Below are 25,843 nucleotides of genomic sequence, written 5' to 3' on the forward strand. Positions count from 1 at the left end.
AAAGAAATATATATGGACAGATTCTTGATAGATGTTTCAGAGATGTTTATTTCTCCAGCCGCATGGCCGGGCTCTGCCGAGGAACTCTGCAGTCACGGGACCGAGGGTCCTTGCCCGCGCAGGGAACACAAACAACCAATGGGAACGAGGCTGAGCAGGGGCAGGGAAACCCCGTCTCTGTGCCCTCAGGGCCCCTCTCCCAGGGCTACATGGCAGGGGAGGGACCCCAACATTTCCCCTTTATTTTTAACAAAAGAGATGTAAAACTTAACATTGAAAACAACAAGGACAGTTTCAAAACAAAACAAGCCACCCTCTTGAGTCTTCGAATGTCCAAACAGATTCTGTGGAACATCTTAAGGCTGACAGAAGGGAGACAGAACTCTCCAAGCATGCTTTGTGGGGAAACTGAGGCAGGAGAGAGTTTAATTTCTTCCCTCCCCCTTTTCATCCCCCCCCTCGGCATTGGAAAGGGATTTTTGGGGAAACAATTGGCAAAGGCATGGTTTTGTGAGGGAAACCATGGATGAATAAACGGATTGGGAATACACTGGGGGTAATAGGACATAGGGTAAAAGGGAAAGGTGGGATTAGGAAAGGGAGACTGTAGGGGGGGCCTACAATGGAGATATTGTCTAACATGACTACAATTTTTAGCATATATACTGCCTTTTACAGGATCACCATCAGGCCCAGTGTCCTGCGATGCTTGTAACCCTTTTCTACCTTGTATAATTTTGAATTCTACCACCTCTCCATCTCCCAAGCTTGGGATGCATTTTTCAGGGTTATTCTTTTTAATAGCAGTTCTATGCACGAATATGTCTTGCTGGTTGTCACCTTGTTATAAAACCATAATTTTGCTTAACATTATACCATTTTACTATCCTAAACCTTAGCTGCAGTGATTTTTTTCCTTTTTTCCGAGTTGCTGCTGTTTTCTGTCTCGCTGCGTTCTTGCTTTCTCTTTCACTTGCTCCCACGTTGGAATTGCCAGGGCTGCTAGTGCTGCCAGGGCCGCTGGAGCTGCTCGTGCCTGCGTGCTCTTCCCGGGGTCGCATTCTGGGCCACGTGGGCTGGGCCGGGCCGCATCACTCAGTTGTCCGTCCGTCGCCTCCTCTGGTCTCAGCTTCGCTGCTGCTGCCAGGCGCTGCCTCCCTGTCTCGGCTGGGCCCCAAGTGGCGCCCCCCACGCCCTGCTCCAGCGCGCATTTTGGCTGGGTGCGGCTCCGCTCCACCGCCACTGCCACCGCCACCGCCACCAGCTGCCGCCCGTGCGCCGCCCCTCTTGGTCGGGCGTTCACAGGGCTCGCTCCACCATGCGCTGCATGGGGCCGGGCGGGCACCGCTGGGTCGCGCCTCACTCTGCTGCCGATGCTGCAGCTCGCATGGCCCCGCCCATGCGCAGGAACTGCCTCGCTGCTGCTCACAGAGCGCTCAGTGCACGTGGCCTGGGTCGCATGGTCCCTGAGGCAGGCTTCCCTTCGCCAGGACACAGCTGACATTGCTCAACAGTCTCAGTAATTAAATAATATTCATGAAAATATTCTTCCATCGGCATATATTTTGACTCAAAAATTAACTGTGTCCAAATGGTGTTCCAAAAGTCTTTGGCAAGAATTAAATCCCAAGAAACATAGAAAAAGTTCTTAAACAACCATGCCAGGAAGTGTTTCAGTTCTCTTTGAGCTTGAATTAAGCTAAAATTTACAAATCATTTTTCAAGAATCTTTTCAAGTTTAAGATAAATGTCCATATGTGGCTCTGAGAGCCAAGAGTCTTCCCATGGTTCCTCCATAGTTTAGATATGGAATAGCAAAACAAAAACAAGGAGAGGAATCCAATGCCAGCATCTCTACCATTTATGTTGCAGTGGGGATACTGTAACACGATGTACCAAACAAGGAGTCCCGTGGAAAAGAAATATATATGGACAGATTCTTGGTAGATGTTTCAGAGAGATGTTTATTTCTCCAGCTACATGGCCGGGCTCTGCCGAGGAACTCTCAACCACAGGACCGAGGGTCCCTGCCTGCACCAGGAAACACAAACCAACCAATGGCAAAGGAGGCTGACCAGGGGCTAGGGAAACCCTGTGTCTCCCCCCCAGGGCCCCTCCCCCAGGACCACATGGCGGAGGGAGGGCCCCAAACGTAAACCTAACAGTACGTTTTTTTGAACTGCAGTTCTTCTCTTCCAGACCCAGGGAGGCTATTGCAGTAGATGCTTCTTAAGCTCCTGTTTGAGGTTACTCATTTACCTTGTTCTTAAGCTCTTTGCTGTGTCCTACCACTGGGACCTCCTGAAATATTAAGCTAAACATCTTTCAAAACGTCATGCCTCACTGTCAGCTTGACTTACAGATCCTGGGGAGAGAAAGAATAAAAGTAGGTTTCTTTTGAATAAAAGGACTATTTCCATAGTGCTCCACATTAATTAAATTCAATCCTTTAATTCTTTACTAATTGAATTTGGGGCCACATTTGCCATTGCTTAGCATGGGTCATATGCCAGGCTAACTAGCACTAGCTTGCAGAGCATCCTCCTGCCTTTCCTTGTGCCACACTGCTCTGGATTTGTGACATTCTCTCATTACTTCTCAGGCATGTATAGGCATGTATATAGGTGTTACATACACATGTGTGAATAAATATAAATATAAATATAAAAAGCAAAACTCCCTAAATTTCTTCTTATTCAGTCATTCATCTTGAGTTTCTCCAGGGTGATTTTTTTCTACTAAACACTATCCTGTTATACTCCAGCTGTTAATTGTTTCATTGACTTTAAAAGTTCTTTGCTACAGTCCTGCAGTCTCTTCTACAGAGTAACATATTTCAGAAACACAAGTTTTCGTATTTCAGAAAACAAGAAACACAGATTTCCATGGGGCATGGATATCTGGCACCAAGCCAAGATCTGTTTCCCTGCTGGAAGCCCATGGCCATGGCTCCAAGTCTCTGCTCAGCAATTTGCCACCCAAAAGCACCACGGGGCCACTGCCTGCTCAGATACAGCGACTTTTCCTGAAGCTTCCAGCTCTTACCAGATAGCTTTGAATTGATAATTGTGAAAGGCAACTACACTTTTTGGTAAATTCTGCAGGCAATGGAGGTCCTGGGGAGGACACTGACTGAGGATCCATTAATCCCAATGAAAGGACCAATGGTTCTTTAATCCTGCACAATTACCTCAGGGTCTCCTGGGGAGCTCCTCAGCTCCTTCTGGCAGCCCAGGATGTGAAGCCTCTGGCAAGAGGCTGAGCACATTCCCCAAAGGGTCTACAATGGGATCAAAGCTCTTCGAAGCCAGAGGCAGCTGGACTAGTGGCTGCTTAGGGAGGTGCCACTGGGGCGATGAGGATGCTCTCAGTGCCTGATAAGGCAAATGCAGTGCAGGGGCAAGGAAGGGTGCTCTTGGTGCCTGGCATGGGTGAGTGCAGCCCCCACACTGCAGCCACTTCACTGCTAAGTTCTGAGCAAGGTCAAGAAGACACCAACTACAACATTATTTTCTTCTTGCTTCTGGGGAGAATATTTTCATTTGAATCCCATTCTTCCTGAGCCTTAATTACTTTTACTTTTTCAGAAGATTCAAAGGCAAATAGCCATCCTGCAAAAAAGGCAACAGATTCAGAGAGTTGCCACAAAATGACTTCTATAACCCCCTGTCCTGTTTCATGGAGGCCTTGGGAGAACCCAGCACAATGAGAAGTAAAGCTACACTTTGCAGGGCTTCAGTGGCAATTTCCTCCCCATATGTTTCTCAACACACTCTGTTAATTTAGTTTGTCTATAATGAATTCTGTCATTATTCCAAACATCCATTCTCATGACCTAGTCTTATAGCGTATCACCACCAAGTATCTTTTTTTGGCTATACAATCTCCCTGGGGAACTGAAAATTGTCTCCGTCTGCAGCACAACTATGCTGGGGAGCAGCCTGGAAAACAGATCTGAGATTATTCCTTTCTGTGTCATTTAAGCCTCTTTGTGTTAAAGTTGACATTTGTCTTGATGCTGTCTCAATAGGCCCCGCTGGCTGGGTTTCATTCAGTGCTCTGAGCCGGGAGGAGAACTTGCCTCTTGTTTTACTTTCAGGCCATTATTGTGCCAAAGCGTGAAGGGAGGGAGCTGAATAACCACAAACAGGTGAGGCAGGGAGAGGCTTTCTGTCTCTGCTCTCAGCTTGCAAAAGCTGAGCTCTTTGGATGCCTTTCAAAGCCAGGAGAAGCCAAAAGCAATAATCCCCACCATGGGAGCAGGCAGGAAGGAAGGGTATCTGGTGTTGGCCAGAGATGTCCCAGCGCAGGGGAAGCGCATTCCCTCACGGTGACATCGCTGTGAGCCAGAGCAGCCTCTGCGGGGCCAGAAATGCAGAATTTGAACAATCTCCAAGCTCCACACCCACCCTGCTGCAGCAGAGTCGGGCAGCAAGGAAGGCTTTTTTAAGTCTGTGCATGTGAAATGGCTGCTAAGAGTAAGGACTCTTTTTCTTAGCCACTGCTGCCTCTGCTTGCCCCTGTTAGCAATCTGTATGTGCCAGATGTAGGGGTTTTGGCAAACCACAGCCATTTATCTCCCTTCTTCCCCTACCCCTTTCCTTCATTTAGTCAGCCTTGCAAAAAAAGCTGTTATTTTTACCTGACCTTCACATGGCTGCAGGCTGGCTGGCAGTAGGTGGGTGCCAATGGGAAGTGCAGGGAGGATCTTCCATGCAGGAATCAGATGTGGAGCTTTTGACACTCATGATCTTCCCTTTACCGTGCAGTGCTTTCATATTCATGTTTTCAGCACCAAGCCAGAAGGTGGCATTTTCCTGAGGCATCCCAAAAGTGTCCTCTCCAAACCATAACCAGAGCCTCTCTGAAGTCCCAACATGCAGGCAAAGCACATGCTGCACACTCTTGGGGGCAAACAGGATCAACTCTTATTGTCCCTGCTATTCCATCCACCTTGGATTCCCAGGGATGGCTCCAGGAGGAAGGTTTAGCTCATTCAGTCCCCCTGTTCAGGAAGGCTCTCCAAGACATGGCAAAGCATGCAGCAAAGCATCCCCTCTTTGGAGAAGAACAATCAGGCACCTGTAGGAACACTCCGGCAATATCTGCATCCCTGCCTCAGACGGTTTCCTGGCTCCAGCCCAGCCCACGCTCACTTACTTCAGGCTCCACATCCTGGGGAAATGTAAGATGTTACACCAGCATGGCCCTGTAAAGAGAGAAAGGAAACAAGGGTGCGTTGTTTAGTAGCAGCAGGCTTTAGCTCCCACAATTGTGTGAGTTAATCAGAGGCATTACACGTGTGGTGTTTTGCAACTTCAGATGTCTCACCCCAAAAGCTCCAGTAACAAGGGATTAGGGGAGAGGCTGGGGAAGTCAAAAACTCTTCACTGGAAATTTGTTTCAAGATGTTTACAGCCTGCTTCTGAAAAGAGGTTGCTTTGTCTGTGCTTTACCTCCTGAGCCCCAAGGACTGTGGGTGCTCAGGACATGCTGCTACCCTGCTCTCACCAAACAGCCCTGCAAGGATAAAAGCAACTGGCAGAAATGTGGCACCCCAGGTTGAACCCATGCCAGATTGAGAACAAAGCATCTGTACACATTATGTTCCCTCATGGTAGAAGTCCTGCTTTAATTCAGACTCCTGCACAGACTCCCTTAGCAGCAGCAACATCACTCACTCAGAACACCTTGTGTGACAGAAACAAGCCCATTCCCCTTGAAATATCCAGGGGCCATGGTCCTGATGAGGGGCATTGGAGGGACTATTGCTGTCCAGGCTCGAAGGCATGCACTCACCCATGCCCAGCCCAAAATCAAAGTATTGCATGAAGCAGAATGAATATCCAGGGTTTCAGTGAAAAGGTGAACAACATTTTCAAAAAAGGGAAGAAAACATCCACAAAAGCCACTCATATCATGGTGATCCAACTTCCCTGTAGGAACTGTATGGGCAGATAACCCAAGTACCCCAGCACCTGTGCTGGCCCAAAGTCTTCACTCAGCATTGCTCATAGTTGCAGATCCCAAGCACCTGAGGATCCTCATTCAGGTCTTTCTCGGCATCTCTTGCCCTGTCTCTTAAGAGGTCTCTGGGATCATGGCATCCCAAGCACTGGCACTCTATCTGCCTGGCTGTGCTGTGCATCCAGTGCCATGAGAGGGCACAGCAGAATGCCAGCACTTCCAGCCAGGACCACCTTGTCACAAATGTCTGTGGTAGAAACAGCAATTTCTCTTCTCAGGACCCAGTTTGGAGCAATGCATGAAAGGAAAGGTTTCCCAGCCAACATTAGCTGGCAGAACTGGTTGATAATCAGGCAGGACAGATGCGAATACACAATGCCTTGAACCCAATCAAGAAAACATCCCGGGAGTACCTGTTAATGTGAACCTTTGGAGGGGTAAAGTGGTCATTCAAATCAGGGCAGGATGATTGATTCCAACCTAAGAGAAAAGCACAAGTAAAACTGAGTCCTATCCAGAGGGAAAAAGCCAGTTTTATCTGAGGTAAGGCTTGACAGCAAATGGATTCAAGTTTTTTTGGTTTCCAAGATAAAATAATACAGTGGAGATCTGAATGCATGGCACTGAGGAAAGCTGCGTTAGCAAGTCCCATTTAGGTATTTTGCAAAACTAACAGAGGGGTTACAGTCAAAATGCCATAGGAATTGCTTTCCTCCTAGGAAGCATCCTTTGCTTCCCAGCTTTACCAGTCAACCACATTTATCCCTCAGTGTGTCACTGTGGCAGTAAATAAGCACCAGTTCTTTGGAAGAGCTCGGGCAGCAGCTCCAGTTCGGGCTCAAATCCTCCTCTTCTTAAAATTTCCCTCCAATACAGAATTATATCTCCTGTCAGTACAAATTTTGGTTTATAAAACAGGCATGCAACACATCTGGAAGAAAAATTGCACCTGTCAAATGCCCTGCCCCATGAAATAAACCTGTGCAGTTTCACTTTTCACCTAGTAAATACCCAAGCACTCTCCAGAACAGTCTATTCCAGTATTCAAATTTGTTTCCATTAATATGAGAAGCTAGGAGGGTTTGGAAGAAAAGGAAGGAATTGATTAAAAGCAGATGGTATTCATTATCTTGCTAATCACAATCCTACAAGGATTTTTACAAAGAAAAAAGAGAAAGAAAAAGCAACATCAAGAAAAGGTCATGCTAGTACTTTTCAAATAAAACTTTAGAAAAATAACACTTCCAAGGATTTACTCCCCTCTCATGAGAAAATCAGCTTGTTTCGTATCACAGCTCAGCCACGCTGGGAAAATGTCTTTGTGATACAGTCATCATTCTCACATTTTGTGCTGGGACTGCAAACTTTTGCCGAATGTCTGAGAAAAAAACCTGTTGAAAGGACCATTACAACGTGTACTGTCCCACAACCTCCGGCGGCACTGCTGTACTTCCCAGCCTGTTCTTTTCCCCAAAGGGAAGTCACAAATAAGCAAACAAAGCAAACAAAACCAAATAGAGCTAAAATGAATAGGCAATTTATTAGCCAGAACCAGAGTAGTGGGAAAACCCAAGGATGGATTCTGTCTGAGCTGACTGGCTGGAGTTCACTCAGAACAATTTTCTTCGGAGGATTTTCGCTCTTGCTATCTGATCCTGCTCCAATTAAAGTCAATGGAGATGTAGTTATTAACAATCCACAGCACTGCAAGAGGGTGAGATGCCTATATCAAAGACCTTGGCACTTTTTCACATTATAAAGTCACAAAATTCAAATGGGTCATACTCAGCCTTGCTTTGGGACAGCAGAACAGGATGCCAGTCAGCAGGAGGAGGTGGTGGAGGTGGTATTTCCAATATCCAAATATCCAAAATCCCAGTGGTATTTCCAACTGCAGGAGCATAACTCTTAGCTTGTTCACCACCACACTCTCCTCTGGCTTTTCAAAACCCACCAATCTTTCACAAAAACTACCCAGAAAGTGTCTTAAACCAACCTGGAATGATCCTGCTCACCTCTGGGTATCCAGGGCAGGGGATACCAGTCTCCACAAGGTAGTGGCATCTTGGAGCGGGTTCAGCGAAGACAGGAAAAATCCAGTTATGATATGCTCAGCCTCCTGGAATGAGAGGCACTAGGAAACCACCAGCAATTGTCACTGACAATAGACTTTATTCTTTTCCTATAATACTCTTTTTAAAATAGGAAGTGGTTGTACAACACACGGCCAAAATATTCCGCAAGTAGACATGGTGCTACATAAGCCAAAAAAGCTATGCACTGGTGAGATTTTGTGGTCTTCAGGCTGAGATTCCTAAGCAGCTATTTATATGATAATTTATTTTTTAAACCACAATGACTCAAGGCTGCCCTGAATAGCAGCAGATTCTTTGTTAACAGTCTTTCTGTGCCATCTCACAAGGTACTAAACAGCTCAGAGACAAATGAATCCCAAATATGCCTCCACACCACCCTGCTCCCTGTCTGGGAATGTACAGCACATCCACGATGATATTTAGACTTGACCTAAGGTTTTCTTCCAGCTATCCCCAGCTTCTCCTGCTGTTATTTATTCACCCTCAAGTCAGTCCCTTTGAGAGGCAGGGGTCCTGCCTGCAACACATCCCATTTTCAAGACAAGGTGAAAATGTGTGAAATGGAAAGAGAGATAGATGTAGGTCTTTTTGCAGGCACATGTACAAGAAAAGCAAGGAGATCTGTGAACAGATAAACTTAGGAAACCCAGTTTTCTGCAGCTTTCACCTGTGGGTTTTCTGAAGACAGCTGTAGACTTACGCTACAACCTTCTCCACCAAGGGTCCAGCTTGAACCCTTCTCCACCATTCTGCTACTAATTTTTATGAAATTTAGAAGAGCTTGATCTCTTTGGGATAGCAACCCACATGTCAAACAGGGCTGGAATCAGGCATTTGGGCTAAAAGTTTTCCCTTTTTATCTAAGCACTGTTTTCTTATGAAAATAAATGAAAACTCCAAGTCCGTTCCTTAGACACATGAAGAAGCATCACACTGTTATCTTCATGGAGTTATGGCTGGTTTCTGGATCCTATGTGCATGCAGAGCTGCTATACCTACCATAGGTAGAGCGTAGAAGTCTGTCATTGCTGCAGTGAAGAGCACCAAGAGCTGGGCACCATGTAGGGGTTTGGCTCTCATTGGGAAATGAGTGCTTTGGGAGGCAGGAGACACCCACAGCTTTTTAGACCTGTGAGTCACTGCTCACATCAAGGCCTGGTTGTATTTAATGTTTATAAAATGCAGCATTGCATTTAATGCCCATTTTTTCAGGCCTAACCTCTGAGCACTCCTGCTGGAAATAAACCCAGAGCACAGCTGGGGCAGCATGAGAATCGCTGAGAAGAAAATACACAACTACAACATCTCCTCAAGGAGCTTGGCAATACTCAGAGCTGTCTTTTCCAACATCCCCATGTTCCAAGAATCTCGTCCCCAGCCCAGAGGGTTAAACCCAACTGTGCCTGCACTAGGGCATTGCAGGTGAGAGCTCAGCATTCCCCCAAGCTTCACTTCGCCCGTTATCTTGCCTGCAAGCCCAAGTCTCTGTGGTTATCTACAAGAGGGAAGCTTGAAATCGTGTATTTCTGGTTAGCAGTTACTAAATAAAAATACCCCAAAGAAAGAAGCACTGTACTAATGCTGACACTCTGAAAGATAAACAGGAGCCTGGAGTCCTTGGGGGCTCTAAGTTAGCTGGTTAAATAAACAGCCCCACCCCACGTGCCAAGAACAAAGCGGGATATGCAGTCCCAGGGTGCTGCATGGTGACCACCCGGCACTGAGCTCAGCCTGACGTCCTGCCAAGAGAGACCACCACACCCAGGAGAAGCAAAACCCTTCAGGAAACATGATTCTCCTTCACTATAATTTTTGTTTTAATAATTTGATTTTGTTTCCATTTAACTTCCCTGCCCGGCAAGCAACACTGCGGGGTCAATCTTCTGTTTGCCCAAAGCCACTGGCCAAAAGCTTCTCCTTCTCTCTCACTCCTACCTCCATATCTATAGATTTATTTAAAGAAGGGGGGAAAAGCCCATAGCACAAGATATCTTTCATTTTAACTTCACAGTCAGCATCACACACAGCTATTTTGGAAAAGCACAAGGAAATACCCTGCTCCTCATACTGTTGCCACTGGACCCCACTTTCACCTCGCCCCAGCTGAACACCATGAGCTGCCAGAGTCACACAATGTGCCATAATCCTTCGGTGGAGACAAAAGGGAACCTGGGTAGAAGTGGAGGAAAGGCAAAACATCATGGGCATAGTCCCAGTCTGACTGGGCTTTCGGGGCAGGGACTTGTGCCCAAGCTCAGCCAGCTCCATGATGGTTCCAGCTGCAAACCTTCCAATGCATTAGTCTTTCTCCCTCACCCAATACTTTTGGCTGGATTTGGTCTGTAATATTTTGGGTTAGAACTAAATATGACAAAATTTCAGCCCCAAGGGCCAGCTTCTCAAAGCAAAGCACACATGCCCAGTGGTCAGAGGGAGAAGGGACATTTATTCATCACCCACAGCGACGACATCAAAATCTAGCCAAAGAGGGTTTCCTTGGCTGGAAAGATACCACCAGCAAAAATAAGTACTCAATGTATTCCTTGCAATACTTCTTAAATTCTTCTTCTATCTTTTTTAAACATGGTGATTTTGGGGCATGGGGAAGGTTTGCTGGTCAACGTCCTTGGGAATCCACCCGCATTACTCCTGCACATGTGGCACAACACAACCACGTTATCTGCAGCCAGGAGAGCATCTCTGAGCCTGGAGCGCACAGAGCACAGGAGCAGCCACGGGAACTTCCAGCATCTCCTTGGGCCTTGGGAGAGCGGCTTCACAGGAAAGGCTCCAGCTGAGCACACAAGATTTTCCTCAAGACAAAGTGCCTTTCTTCTTTTTTTTTTTTCCCCTCCTCACTGAGTTGATGGGAAACTGTTTACAGAACTAGAAATATCCCCTATGGAAAAGTCTGCAAGAATTCAAAATGAGTGAAACAGCTGCATTTTTTAAAAGTCACTGGAGTGGAATTTGATGGAAGGTAAGATCTACACCATAGTGTTTTCCAATGCCTTTAAGAACTCAGTGGCAGAGATTTAATTTTCTGTTAAGTTCCACAAGGAGGTTATGAACAAAATCCATCGAGAGAAAACTCTGTTCAGTATCATATGCTTAAGTTTTTACGGTTTTTTTCTTTCTTCCTAGATAATCAAACATTCACCTAGATTCTAAACTGGAGAGGTTTAAATGTAATTCTAAGATAGAGCTCACACACTGAAAGACAGATCATGTCTTGAGCATATTCTGAAACATACTTTTAGGTATTATTTCTGTTATGAAAGTACTAATATCAATCCCCAACTTTAGATGGAGTGGCTCTCACTTAAAACAGAGTTACTCACACTGATACATGTGAAAAAACACAAAAAAGAAATACCTTCTCCAGGCATATGGCATCAGGAACCTCTGACTGCCAGTTTGCAAGCTGAACTTGCAGGTTTGCTCATCACTGCGATAATTTAGGGGTTATTACTTCATTTTTGGAGATTGCTTTTAGAAATGAATAGTTTGTGATCAGACTTCTTTTCTCTTTAATTTTAGTACCAGAAGGGCACAGATCTGCTCTAGCTCCTCCATTCAGACACCCTGCCTATAAGGGTGGGAGTGATGGAGGGGGATGTTGTTTAGCAGCAAATGGACACTACCCCTCAACACAAAATCATCTCCATAGCAAAGCACTGAAGTTTTTTTTATCTTCTAAGAATGATGCAGTTTTATACCCTTTCAGAACATCAGAAATGTAATGGATCACTAAAAATCAGTATAAATAAGCCTGTGCTACTATTCCTAAACAGTGGTTCTGACTGGGAAAGACCTTGCTGGGAATTGTCTGAATTAAAGAGGAAGCTTAGGGTCAGACCTTTGGGAGAAGTTTCTAACCTGCTTTTCCAAATGAAGTCACATACGGTCCTGCCAGCTCCAAGGCGAGTCTTGTCAAGAGATTTTCTCAAGCCACTGACGATGAGTAACATGCAATGAAAGTCCAGCCTGGAAAGGTGAGGGCCAGCTGAACACTCAGGCAATTTCAATTGTAAATATGAGTATCTCACTTGTTATTTACCTGGCAGATGAACACCACTCGGAGTAATCAGAATGTTTGGAGACTGGCATTCCAAGTAATGCATGTGCATAAGCAGCTCCTTTGATAAAGCTGAAGAACGACATGCTCTCCTACCCTCCTTCTCCAATCACTTAGAGTAGTCTCTAGGATTGTGTCCATACACATTCTTCCTAATTCATCCCATTAAGAAGGACATTACAGATGCTGCTGGTTTATTTTTGTTGTCTTAAAGATACAGACTGCGCTGCTGGAGGCCTGGGTTTTGCACAGGGGACATAATTGGCTTGAGATCACATAAATCGAATGAGATTTCTTTCCTATGTGAGCAGTAAAAACACGTGTTTCCTGTCCACCTCACAGTCACTGATACAGATTGTTCTCTCAATGTGTCCCATCACACAGGTCTGCAGGAATACCAAAAAGTGAGTTGCATTTCAGGTTAGTCAAAAGGGTTGGTGACAGTAAATTTATGTACATTATGATGGCAGAATTTCTGGCTTCTAAAACAATGTTTGCCTAAAAGAGAAACAAAACTTAAATTCAGCTCACTGTTAAAGTATGAGCCACCAAATTTTTGCTCAGCATCCCACGCAGGAGACCGTGCACACAAGGGTTGCTCACATTGACAGGAGAATGGCCATAATCCATCAGAAATGTCAACGTATGGCACTGATGGGGCCATTGGTGCAGGGCAGTAAATTGGGGGTTAATGGGAGTAGAGAGTCCAGCAGCAGCTCTTCCAGCTCACAGCTATCTTAGTTCTCTATGTTTTATGTCTGTATCTCCGAGGGGGTAAAAGATAGAGAAGAGACTTGCCAAAGATCCTACAAAATATCTCTTACAAAACGAGGCATGAAACCAAGAATTGCTGACTGACAGTCCTGTGATGGCCCAAACAACACACTTGGGCCAAGTCTTCCTTCCAGGAAGCTCAACTGAGCACAAATGCTTCATTTTCTAAGAGCAGCTCTACTCCAAGCCTTGCATCTACCAGGCAGGAAAGGCAGCCAGGTCCCTCTCCATGGAAACTTGAATGCCCAAAGTGGTGTGTGAGCAGCTCTCCCCACAAACAAACTCTTAATTACATGCAGAGAGAAGTATTCTGTCAGAGAAGTGTTGCATCATGAAGTCTCCCACATCACCAGTTTTTAGAGGAACCAGTAGGAACCAGGGGGAGATTTATCCTGAACATTTTTCATGAGCATTTCTGCAGTGCCAACACTGATCATGTAGCCAAGCAGCATGGAAGGTCACATACTTTGAGATGTTAACACAACACAAATAATGCTTTTGCTGATCATTAGATCTGTTGGCAGCCACACCCCAGTGCCCTGAAGGACACCCCAGGCAACCGAGGGGAACTCTCAATGAAAAACAAGCCATCAACCCACCTGAGGACACAAGATAGAGACGGCAGACATTTCTAGGGGAGCGTGTTCCTCACTGGCTGCCATCTGGGAAATCAGGAACTCTGTTTTACTTGAATGCTACTCAGGATTTAGTTTTCAAGAGAAACTGCAGGGCAGGATAACAAACAATGGCACATTTGTCCCAGTGAAGCCTTGGGGCTGACACTGGCAGGACAGGAGGTGCTCACAGTCTTGGAGCACAAACACCCAAGAGGAGCACCAAGCAACCCTGGCTGCTTGTTCCCACACTGTTCAGCATTCCAGAGCTGAACAGTGCCCTGCAGAACCTACCCTGGGGTGGGTTTCCTGCTTTCAGGGATATGACTCTGTTGCAGATTCAACACAGGCACTCCTTCTTGATTTTATTGACTTGGTTTACTCTCTGCAAATGGATGTAGGGATACAAAAAAACCCAGCAATGTACCTTTGGCCTTTACAAAGCAGCTCAGAGTTCAAGGAGCAAGTGACAGTTTAGGAAGGCTCTCCAGATTATAATTCCCCCATTTTTGGTATGCTTTCATGTTTTTCAGGCATTCAGTCCCAGCTGCTATAGACAAGGAGCCAGGTCACAACCCCTCAGATGCACCCTCTCCCCACAGCTTTCTGTTCAGCTTCAGTGTTAGTGATCCCAGCCCAGCATGCACAACCAGGGGAGAAACTGGGACAGGGGCAAGGCTCTGACTGAAGACAACAAAAGGGAATAAACCACCTGAATGGGGAATCAAGAGGTGCTTGATTCAGCTGAACTCCTGATGTCTCTGGTATTCAGGTTTCTCATTCAGATCCCACTGACCTAGCCTTTCTCATATTTGTCCACCTCACTTGTAGGGGTTGTTGGCAACAACAAAGACCATTTCTTTCTGTGTGCTCAGCCAGTGCCCAAAAGAAGGGCCCCAGGCTGGACCTCAGCTGCTCAGCACAAGTACAACGTGGGCTTCAGTCACACCTGCTGTGGCACCAGCTCTGTGATGCCCAGGCACCAGCACCCTGAGCTGTCCATGCCAGATATGGCAGCTGTATCATGCTCTCCCTAATACAGAGAACTTTAAAAAAATCACAAATTATCATCAACAGCACTGCTCATACTCCCCGTGGAAGCCCACTGGGAGCCCACAGTCCCTGTAGCCAAGTTGGCAATGCCATCTAGTGCATGCAGGCAGAAATAGCACAGAGCTGCAGGTGGGCAGGTGTGCACAGCCCCAGATGTGCAGCCCAGATGTGCCCTCAGCCAGGGCGATGGCAAGAGGGTACTCCAGCCCTGGACATTGCCTGACCCGGATTTTTCCCACCCAGAAAGAGCTTGGCCTTATCCAGACAACCCATTTGCCTGGACAGGGAGGGGGAATCCTCCCCTTTCCCCAAAGGCTTTCAGCTGAATTTTTCCAGCTACATCAGCCTGTGGTCACTGCTGCCAATATAGCTTCACATTTTGGCTCTCTGGCGTCACTCAAATGTAAAACATCTCCCACACAAACATTTTTTTTGAGCAAGGCAAACACTCTCTCAGTAACTAGAACCATTTCTCTTAAACATGAACAAAGCGAGAGGTTTCTTCAGACAAAGGAACTGAAGGTTTCCTTTTAATGAGAGCATTCTCTGATGCAGACTGAAATCTGTGGCATTCCGGGGTTTTTTTTTGTTTTTGGTTTTTTTTTTCTGAGTGCCTACTTTTAAAAAAATTATATCTGGGCTGATCGTAATTTTCTTCTTGTGCAACTTTTCTGTAATTTCACCAGTGATTTAAAACAATTTTTTTAAAGGGGAATCACTAGGCTTTTAAAAATATTTTTAACCAAAAAAAGATACGTCTTTCACTAAGAATGTGTGACCTCTACAAGCATAATATTTCAACAGCTATTGAAAACAGATATTTTGTTAAGAAAATGAAGAGTTACGAACTTTGTGTTTTGCTGAAAAATGGGTCCATTTCTAGCTCTGTAAGATGCAGCTCATTCTCCAACTGTTATTTTAGGTTGTTCTTCAATCTGATTTAAAGGAAAGAAATTTTCTCTCAAAGCTTTCCATATTTTCCATACCTTTAACAAAACATTCAAAAAGACTGTTCCTCATTACAAACCCTTTGCCTTCTAAGTGCCTTATATATTTAATAGGCATAAAAGTCAGAGAGGACGGGGGGAAATGGGTCTACCTGAGCTTAATTTAGAAACAGAATTTAATATATAGACCAGGTCCAACCCACTCACTGCAGCTGGGTGTAAGAGCCAAGATTGACTCCCACTGTGATGTGACGGTAGAGCAGAGGGGATATTTCAGTGGCGACTAGTGTGCTCCAGGGGTTAAATCCACCCTGGCCATGGAGGGACATGCAAAGCCTCTCTGTAGTTGAAGCTGAAGCCGCTGGGGCTGGATGAAGCAGGACCGGAACAGGCTCAATCTGACTGCTGCTGGAGTCAGTGGGAGCCACTCTGCAGGCTTGGAGCTAAGTCAGAGCTTAAAGAGGAACTGGAAGGACAAAAGCTTGTGGGATGAGGCCTTAAACCAACAGCTCCCAACTCAGTACAGCCTCAGAGAGTATCTAAAATAACCAGTATCATTAACCCTCATGCTAAAATAAATGAAATTCAATAATGTTAATATACATTAATTCATGCTAATAGAATCACTGCTCCAAATGCAGAGTTAATAAGCCCAGTTAGACCACTACCACTGGCTACATATTTAAAAGATCCAAAATATTTAAATATTGACCACATTCCTCTGAAATTAATAGTATTTCCATTGGATTACACATTGATCTTGGCTGAGCCATGCTTGACATCTGGAGCAGTTAAAATAGCAACCTGAACAGCCATAGTCTGCCACTAATTTTTAAAAGTAAAAAGCCCATTTTAACTTCTGTGTTCTCATTAAAACCACTCTGCTGTCTCAGTGCAGGGCCCAAAAGAGGAGAGCCATGAATACACTATGCACAGATTAGCTGAGGCACTGCCAGTGCTGCAGGCAGCTGTAGCACCACAGGCCCACTTGACCCAGCTTAAGCCCCAGGGCTGCTTACACAGGAAGTCCCTGTCTTCCTGGAGGAAAGGGACTTTGCACAGCACTTGGATTCTCACTCTTATGGTGGAGACATCATTTCACTGCTCACTTTCACAGGAGTCTGGGTTCATCACAGCCAGGACTATTCCTGTGCTTGGCTCCAAGCCATGGTCCTGTCTGCTCCTGGGGATGTGCAGCCTCAACACAACCTTCATCAGTGGTGGGGCTGGAGGGGTTTTGGGTGTTGGTGGGCTTTTTTCTCCCTTTAATGCTTTTGAAAACCAAGGGTGGAATCCATTGCTTCCTCCATTCATTGAGATAGGACAAATACATTGGTTTGGCCATGGTTTTACTCATGTTTTCCATGCACCTCACAATTGTATGGGTTAAGCAACTCCTCACAGCTGGCATTCCTGCTTCTTTAATGCTCCGTGTGAGCAGCAAGGGCAGGACACCGAGGAAGGGAGCTAACCACCCTATGCAATGCAATGGGGCCAAAATTGTAATGGGAGAGGTTTTTCCCTTCCAAAGGCTTCAAATTCATTTCTGTTTCCTGCGAACGCCCGGAGGGTGCAGTGCAAAACCCACATACAAACCTGGCTCCTCCAGCTGGCTGCCACCTGCATTTCTCTCCCATCCAGGCTCAAAAAAATCTGCTCTGCTCTCACCCTGCAGCAGGATTAAAACACTGCAAAAAGCCCTATGGGGTGAGCATGGCTCCATTGGGAAGGCAACCAGCAAGCACCTCTGCAATGCTGGATTATAAAGGTGGTCAAAAAGCGGCAACTCCCACTGCCTTTTGATAGAGAAAACCAGCACAGGAATGTGGGCCAGAAGATGCCACTGCCAGCTCCTCTCATGAAAGGAGCAGCTAATAAAACACAAGGAGGTGCATCTAATGCACTTTAAATAACAACAGAGTGAAAGAAACGACAGGAAACAAGGAATTGGCAGTGATACAGCTCAAGTGCTACCCAAGGCACTCCTCTCCTGTCTCCCTCTCAATTCTAACCATCACCTCTCAGTCCAGTCCCAGAACTCTGGGAGCTCCTGGATGAGCCCCATACCATTCCTGCACCAATGTGATGAAGCACACCTTCATGGAATGGAATTTTTACCAGTTTTAATCACTAGTTTGCAGTCAAACATGCCCTCAGTGGCAGGATATTCTTTCATCAGGAAGCAGGAGGGCAGCTCTGCCCACCTGCCATCCCACTGGGGGACTCACCCCCATCCCTCTGGTCAGCACAAGGCTCCCAACAGCTTCTCCTGCCTGTTACTATCTGTGCAAAAAACAGCCCCCATCTTCTTCATGTGTGCCCCCTCCCAGTGACAAAGGACAAGCTGAAGTATCTCTGTTAAGTACATTATCCCTTTCCCTAGGAAGCCAAATGTTGGAATTACTTAGCATGGAGCACACCTAATTTATTTGGCTAATTATTTTCTGACAGCTAGGCTCCAGAAGACCTCTGTCAAAGACAACAGCTTCTTTTGTAACACTGACTCTCTTGGCCCCCGGCTTGCTGAGAGCCCTCACTCACCCACATAAACACTGACCCACAACTCTTCCTGCTCAAAACTGAAAATCTCACCGCTATTTTGTAGCACAAATTCCTGTTCAAGACTCAAGTAGTTTTGAATGCACAATCATCCAAAGAATTTAACAATGAAAAAAGAGTGATCATGTTTTTTGGTTTTTTTTCCCCAAATTTAGATTGTTTTTTCTATGAGAAAAACAAAGGAAGAAGGCTGTGACACACCAGCCAAAGTCTCCACTTGCCCCAAAACATGAAAGGCCCTGAAGCCACTCAGAAGTCATCACCTTGTCTCATTCTGTGAGGCATTTTACCTGAAGCACCCTCCTGGAACACAGCATGGCCTATGTTAGTACACAGGAAATTCAGAGCAAACAACAAAGTCACTTAGGGCTGTTCAAGCAAGAACCACTTAACTCTCTTACTCCACTGCCTATTCATAAGGGTGCCCAGCTCCTCACCTGCAAATAAGGCAGGGTGGCTGCTCACCCAAAATCAGAGGGGTGGTGTGAAGTCACATTCATGGAGAGCTGCCTCCAGAGCCCTGCCACACAGGAACTTATATATTTAGGATTGCACCAGCTCCCATACAAACACACTCTGTTATGAGGATGCAAATGAAGGCAGCCATTAAAAAAAAAAAAAAAAGTAAAAAAAAAGAAAAAAGAAAACTCTTGGTTAAATCCGAATTGTCTTTCTGCTGCAGGAATCCAGTGGATATGTACCTGTGACCTTGCTTCCACTAAAGAGTTCCTGGAAATGCAGATGCACCTCCTGTCAACATCAGCGAAATACCTCCTGTGCACTTAACTGTCCTTGGATCTGCATCTTGCACAAGACGTGTGTGGTAGTGGCATGGGGGAAACAGCTGAACATGTACAACAATTAGCTTTAAAAATGTAAGATTCCGGCTATTGTTTCAGTTGCCTGTCCCTGGGGATCCTCAGCATTACTGTATTATTGGTGATGCTAAACGGGGTTTTCAACAAAGCTGGTCTGAAGGATCGTGAATGCCAAAACAGCATTTCAACCCATTAAACTTCACAGATGAAACAATTTCTTCTAAAAATAATGATCAGTTCTTCCCACCAGAAAAAATAAAAGTCTGGCCAATTCCTACCATGCCAAGTTTACAGGCAGGCCTGATTTTTATGGCTGAGTTTACTAAGCTCTGAAGAAAAGCAGGTTAATAATGGAAACAACCAACAGAGCCGAGTTATAGGTGAAGAGAAGCCACCCTACACAACAGGGCAGCCAGCAACTGCTGGCAAATGCATTCCACCTCGCTAATCCTGAATTTTCCTGTTCAGAGGAAAAGATGAGATGTCGTAGCTCCTGCTAACATCCTTGCCATTATGTCGATGCAAATACAGTCAGGAGGCAATTACCAGCTCAGCCAAGGACCAGCCATTGTGGGGCTGACAATAGCTTGTCAGAGGAGAAACAAATACCCTCAACCTTCTCCAAGATTTTAAGTCTTACTAGTATAAATCAGTAACCCAATTAATGAGGGGTTTAGCATATTGATTTGCATGGGATTACATGAATTAATGACACACGTAGAGGGAGACAGTGTGGCAGGACATGCTGGGGAGATGAGCAGCTATGTAGGGGAATTGTATTGCTGCAAAACATGAAGGAGGAGCACGGGCACCCCAGATTTTGTGATAGGGATGAAGCTGCTCCTATTCAGCTCCTATGAAACCAGCAGGGGGACAGACATTACCCGGCTGTTGAAATGAATCATAGAATCATTAAGGCTGGGAAAGACCTCTAAGAATATCAAGTCCAACCCTTAACCTAGGAATGCCAGGTCCAGCACTAAACCATGTCAATGACTAACAACTGGAGCAGATTTGTTGATCCAAGTAAGAGCTGCTTTTAAAATCAAAACTTCAGGTTTAGCAGTTGCAGCAATCTCTGGCTGGTGTTGAGTGGTGATGGCTTGCAGGGGAGACCACCAAGGTCCAAGGGTGAGATACATTGCCACTCTGCTCCTGCTGGGACACAGGGACTGCCTAAGAGGAACCACCACAGAGCAAAGGTTCGGGAAAAAGGAGCCAGGGCAGGAAGGACGCACAGGGCCAAATCATAGTGAGCAGGCTAAAAGGCAAAAGGGTCTCCTTTTGATCAAGGCAGAGCAGATCCAGGGAGGAAAAACATCCCCAGCAGTTACCCACTCAACAGCACAGGGATAGTAACCAGAGGAAGGCAACACCACAGCAGGACTTGCCATCAGCAAGGGGAAGGCACAAGCAGCAGCTGTCACTGATCTGGTTACTGCTGTCACCAATGGGGGACACTGCCACATTCACAGTGGACCTGCAGGTAGGAGGGAACAGGTTGACTTTGTGAGAAAGGTGACAGACAGGGCTGGCAACTACTGTGGGACACATGATAAGTAAAAGCATCCAAACAGGTGGAAGGCATTTTTATGTGCCATGCTATGAGACGCCCAACACCGGATGCTACGATGAGGTAGGAGCCAGGACCAGAGGGCTTGCCTAGTCCAGCCAGGCATCCAGCAAAGCAATTAGGGGATGGTGATGGAAACATCAGCACCATCTGTCTAAGAAATGAACACTGTTCTGAGTTTGCACCCTCCAGAATTAATACACCACCTTGCCTGTGAGGACAAACCCAGGCGGGCTCAGCCAGGAGGGGAACAGCAGGACCCTGCCCTGGAGCATGGAAAGACACCTCTTGTTGCTCTGGCCATTTGTCCTGACTTGGGGGGGGCACCAACACAACACAACACAAAACAAGAGACTCTTACAGTCCAGTTACATGCTCTCCTTTTCTCTCTCCACGTGTCACCTGTGAAGCCATTTCAGGACAGGCACTGAGCTGTTAAAACAGGTCCTATTAAGAGCTGGATCTTTTCATTCCAGCGCTTTGGGAGACAGCATCTTCCATGATGCCAAGGACATCACCTTTCTGCTTCGTTTTGCATTTGAAGCACACTTACCAGCTCCATTAACTTTAATAATTAATTCTATATATTGGAATTTTTCTTTAAATCATGCTCATAATGGCACTGGTTATGTGGGGAAAAAAAAAATCTGAAAAAGGGGAGCACATGCCTTCCCCAAAGTGAGCAGCATGTCTCTTCCCCACCTGTATGGTTTAGTTCGCAGGCTCATGTCAGAGAGCCAACTTCACACACAAACACAAAATAGAAGCAGGAACACAACTTTTGATTGTCCTACATTGTTTACTCTTGTTTCTTGCAGCCTCAGGTGACAAATCTGTCCCTTATATACTGGAAGACTCTTGTGCTACTAACGAAGTCAACTGGACATGCTTAAAACTGATGGGAGATCTTTGCATTGGTGGCTTGTACCAAACTAAGGAATAATAAATTAGTGAGCAGTTAGTTGTAAAACGATAATTATAAATTCAGAAGTGGTTTACTTTTCTGAGCAGAAACACTCAAAAGCAGGAGAATTTACAAGCAACTTTCTTACATATGAACACTTATGCCAAGAAGGGAGATGTTGGAGCAGGCAGCCCCTCCAAACACAAGGGCTTTTGTTCCACCAATCTCAGAGCTTCTCAGAAGGTTTTTTTTTGGTTTTGCTTGTTTTGTTTTTGTTTTGGGTTTTGGTTTGTTTGTTTGTTTGGGGTTTTTTTGTTTGTTTGTTTGTTTTTTCCATTTAACTCTGCTGGCCTGCCAGCTGGGTATGAGCCAGAAGGGTTGTCCAGTCAGACCTTACTGCGACATATTTACAATAGTAGTGCATCTAAGGTTTGTTTATTTTGGGATTAAAATTCAAATGGCTAGAACCATTTAAATATTTAAAGAGCAATCAGAAAATGCCATGAAACCAAACAAATCAGGAAAAGTCATGGAAACCATCAGCAATATTTAATTCAGAAATTCTCTTTGTTAGGGAACTTAGCTGAAAGAAAACAGCTGGATGTAGTTCAACCCTCTAAATTAAAAACAATCTAACAAGGTCTATAGGGATAACTCTTTCAGCTACATATTGGAGACCAGATTCACTTCTACCACGTAAATGCAATAGCACTCAAAGCTAGAAAGGAAATTCCTCAGAACTGAGGTAGTTTCTAAGTATCAGCACATTTTCCAATTCCTCGCAAGGCAACTTAGCTATTTACAATCCATTTTTTCCCACACATAAATTTGTAATTTTTTCAATTTTATGGTTCCATGATTTATTTTCTAAAGAAAAATAATCTAGCCAGAATATCCCTAACTCTACTATCATCATGTTTTAATAAATAACTGGCTACTTCTAGTAAAATTAAACCTCCAAGATTATTTTTACCAGCCAAGAATACTCTGTCTTTATAGCTTTGCAGAAATTTGGTGTGAAAATAAAGTTGAGTATAAAGCTGACCCTGAGCTAACAAGTAATTAATGCTCCAATATAAAAATAGAAAATTATTCTTTATGACACAAGGGTGGAATAGAGCAAACCTTTTCTCTCTGGATTGCTCTCCTGGCCAGATCCCAGTGTCCAGCCAGACCTAAAGGCTTCCCAAAGCAGGAAGAGACATGCAGAATAATTTTGAGTCTTTCCAAAGACTTTGCTTTCGCTAAACTCTTTTAAAAATTATTTAATCTCTTTTCTTAAAAATATACATTTCTTTTATTAATGAGTTGCTGTTCACCATAACATTGTTCCAACTCCAACAGCACAGGTAGAGAGAGGAAGGTGTCTCAGGTAGTGCCAAAAAGCTACAGGTGCTGGGCATCAGCTCCCAGCCAAACACACCCAAAATGAGGCATCTTCAGCCCTGCCAGCTCCTGCTCCCATGTACGTGCAACAGTGCCTGCTCCTTCTCTTTTGCCCCCATCAGAGAGGAAACAAAACTCATAAAAACAAACCCAACCCCTCCCCACCTGCCCTCCCACACAGGATTTCTTAAAACCAGAACCAAAACCATTAAAAAATCAATCCAGCATTCACCTAACAAATGTGCAGACAAGACACATGTTGGCATTTGGATCTGTGAGACGACAAGTTGTTTCCAACCGAACAAGTTTAATGCCTCATTCCCATGGGGGATGCACGTTGGGAACTGACCCACAAGAGTTACAGCTAATTGCAAGGATCCCAGGGAACAAATGACAACTCTTCTCAGCATCTGCAGAATGGGAATTCTCTGTAGTCCCTTCCAATTTAACCAAACCTCCTGTAAAGCAAGCACAACCTGCTCCTGGCATGGATGCCCTATGCAAATGGGGCCCTTGGCATGATGAGCAGCTCTGCCTTCATCTTCTGTTTTAGCGCATAATAAAGACAAATTACTTCCACTTCTCTCCAGATAAGGCAACTAACATAATGTGGATAAATGGGAAGTTAACTACATGAAACATTTTCTGCTTTTTGGGCAATTATTTTTTCCTCATAAGATAACATGATAAATAAAACCTGCTTCTGTACAGATATTTCTCATTTCAGAAACACATACTTGTTACAGGCCAAGAGAAGACCTTGGGGTTTTTGTTTTCATAAGAAGTACAGTAAAAGAAAAACAAAAATGAAGTGATAAAGACACAAATGTTGAGCTAACTACAGGCTTGTATATACATTTTTGTTATCCACCTCTAACATCCACTCTTCGTGAACGGGAGAGACTTGTAGTTCCCGTTCCTGTTATTCCCAGGATAGCAAGGGGGAAAAAAAAAAAATCAGTATCTTAAAACCAGTGGCAACATAGTAAAAACTGTACACTGTTGTCCATTAACTTAAAAAGCAAAGTCTCTAGATGGTATAAAAGTGAAAGCAGGTGCCTTCTACCTCTGATAATAAAAGTCTTTTCCCCTCCCCCTATGCTGCACAATTATCTCCATTGTCTTTGCATGGCCAAGAACAAAATGTTAAGGAGCAAGGCTGCTTGTGATAGACCGCTTCTAGTGGCAGCAGAAGTGTTCACGGTCTTATCGCTCTTGCTGGAGTTCCCAGTGACCTCAGTGGCGTTGAACTCGAATTCTGGGGAGCACTGCTGGAGCTCACAGCCGCTGCCGCTCTCCTCCCCGCTGCTTTCCTCACCTGGGGAAACAAACACACCTGCTGTCCTCCTCTGCTGACTGCGCAAGACAGCAGGGAGAAAAGGCAAGAGTGTGGCTGTTTTGGTGTTCATGAGAAGTAAGCATGGATCCCCATGTTAATGTGACTTCTGTGTGCAGACATCACACCTGGGCAATGTGTGCTCGCAGCCCAGAAAGCCAATGACATCCTGGGCTGCACCAAAAGTACTGTGACCAGCAGGTCAAGTGAGGCGATTCACCCCCTCTACTCCACTCATGAGACCCCACATGGAGTTCTGCATCCAGCTCTGGGGCCCCCAGCATAGGAAGGATCTGCTGGAGGGAGTCCAGAGGAGAACACAGAAATGCTCAGCAGCTGGAACACCTTTCCTATGAGGACAGACTGAGAGAGCTGGGATTGTTGCAATAAGACATGGGGTAATGGTTTTAAACTAAAAGAAGGCAGATTTAGATTTGATATAAAGAAGAAATGGTTTTATGATAAGGGTGGTGAAACGCCGGCATAGGTTGCCCAGAGAGACAGTAGGTTCCCCATCTCTGGAAACACTCAAGGTCAGGCTGGTTGGATGGGGCCCTGAGCAGCCTGATGTAGTAGATGATGTCTCAGCTCATTGCAGGGGTGCTGGACTAGATGATCTTTAAAGGTCCCTTCTAACCCAAACCATTCTATGGGTTCATGGGAACACCCCTCCTCACACAGCCTATCAGAGAGGCCGGCTCCCACCCTCTTTACTAACACGCTTACCCACAGCTGAAGCTTAGCCAGCTACCCGTGTTAGCATGAAATCCAATTAAAAGAGAAAAAAGAAAAAGCAAAAGGCAAACAACAGCAAACATACTTATGTCAATGAAGTCGACATCGTTCCCACTGTAGGCATTCTTCAGCTTGTTGGTCATTACCCGCAGAGCCATGATTTGCTGGCGAATCACCATGTCTGGCTTGGTAATATCGACTTCAACCTCTGGGTTATTCACTTGACTTGCTAAGCCATTTCCAGTCACTGCAAAGTCATACCTGAAAAGAAACCATTCCTGCTGGTACCAGAGCTGCAGCTTGCCAGGGTACCCTGCTCAAGGATGACAGCATGGGAACTCTGCAATGCCACCCCTGCTTTCAGTCTGGGTGATACTCTGAGACCAACAGCATCTTTCCATGTGCTAAACCTCACACAGCCCTTCACCAACTTCTTACCCCATCTCCCTTCCCTGCAATTTCTGCAGCAGGTGGAATGAAGCACTGTTTTCATTTACTCTGTGCCACAAAGACAGGGGAATGACAATTTTCTCCCCAACTTGAAAAGAAAATAACCCCAGCAGGAGAAACATCTGTGATGCTGAAGATGAGATCCTGTAGCCCCCCACATCAGAGAAGGGGAGAGCCAAGATGCTTGGCTTCACAAGGTGTACATGCTCAGATCTGAGCACGTGTGCAGCCTCCTGGTTTAAAAGAGAGACTGAGCAACAAAACCCAACAGAATACATTTCCTGACACAGGTATTTGGAGTATCATCTTATACAGCAGGGATAGGACACATTTCTCTTTCCTCCAATTACCTGACTTGCTAGAAACACTAGTTTAACAGAAGAAAACATTACTTTTCTTAGTTATGATGCCAGCATCAGTATCACAAAAGAGAGAAAAGCTTTTAGCACAGTCTACTGATCCTGGAGACCAGGCAGTGAGATGTAAGCATACATCTGAAAAGCATGCTCAAACCCTGTCCTATATATGGGAGTGACAATGATGATGATTATTG

At 45.3% G+C, this 25,843-nt stretch overlaps 1 protein-coding gene and 1 long non-coding RNA gene across 5 annotated transcripts in view; both read right to left on the minus strand.

Annotated features, from left to right (window-relative positions):
• Nucleotides 1-1,928: 1,928 nt before the first annotated feature.
• Nucleotides 1,929-15,232, minus strand: LOC109145034. Its single transcript, XR_002046158.2, has 3 exons — nt 7,983-15,232; nt 6,381-6,447; nt 1,929-5,209 (listed from the first exon to the last, which is right to left on the minus strand). It is a non-coding gene; the product is annotated as an uncharacterized LOC109145034 (long non-coding RNA).
• Nucleotides 15,233-21,910: 6,678 nt separating this feature from the next.
• The window catches only part of GPC4 (glypican 4), a 233,409-nt gene continuing 229,476 nt past the window's right edge, over nt 21,911-25,843 (minus strand). For 3 of the 4 annotated variants that reach the window (XM_039572289.1, XM_019287753.2, XM_039572290.1), the window contains 2 exons: nt 24,926-25,101; nt 23,453-24,087 (listed from right to left, as the gene is read on the minus strand). In XM_039572289.1, the coding sequence (XP_039428223.1) occupies nt 23,879-24,087; nt 24,926-25,101 (385 nt within the window). In that variant the 3' untranslated portion in view covers nt 23,453-23,878. Of the gene's footprint in view, nt 24,088-24,925; nt 25,102-25,843 lie in introns of all 4 variants that reach the window. The other variant, XM_039572288.1, reaches the window with a different exon arrangement.

This window comes from Corvus cornix, chromosome 4A, assembly GCF_000738735.6.
Source record: "Corvus cornix cornix isolate S_Up_H32 chromosome 4A, ASM73873v5, whole genome shotgun sequence".
Taxonomy (NCBI): domain Eukaryota; kingdom Metazoa; phylum Chordata; class Aves; order Passeriformes; family Corvidae; genus Corvus; species Corvus cornix.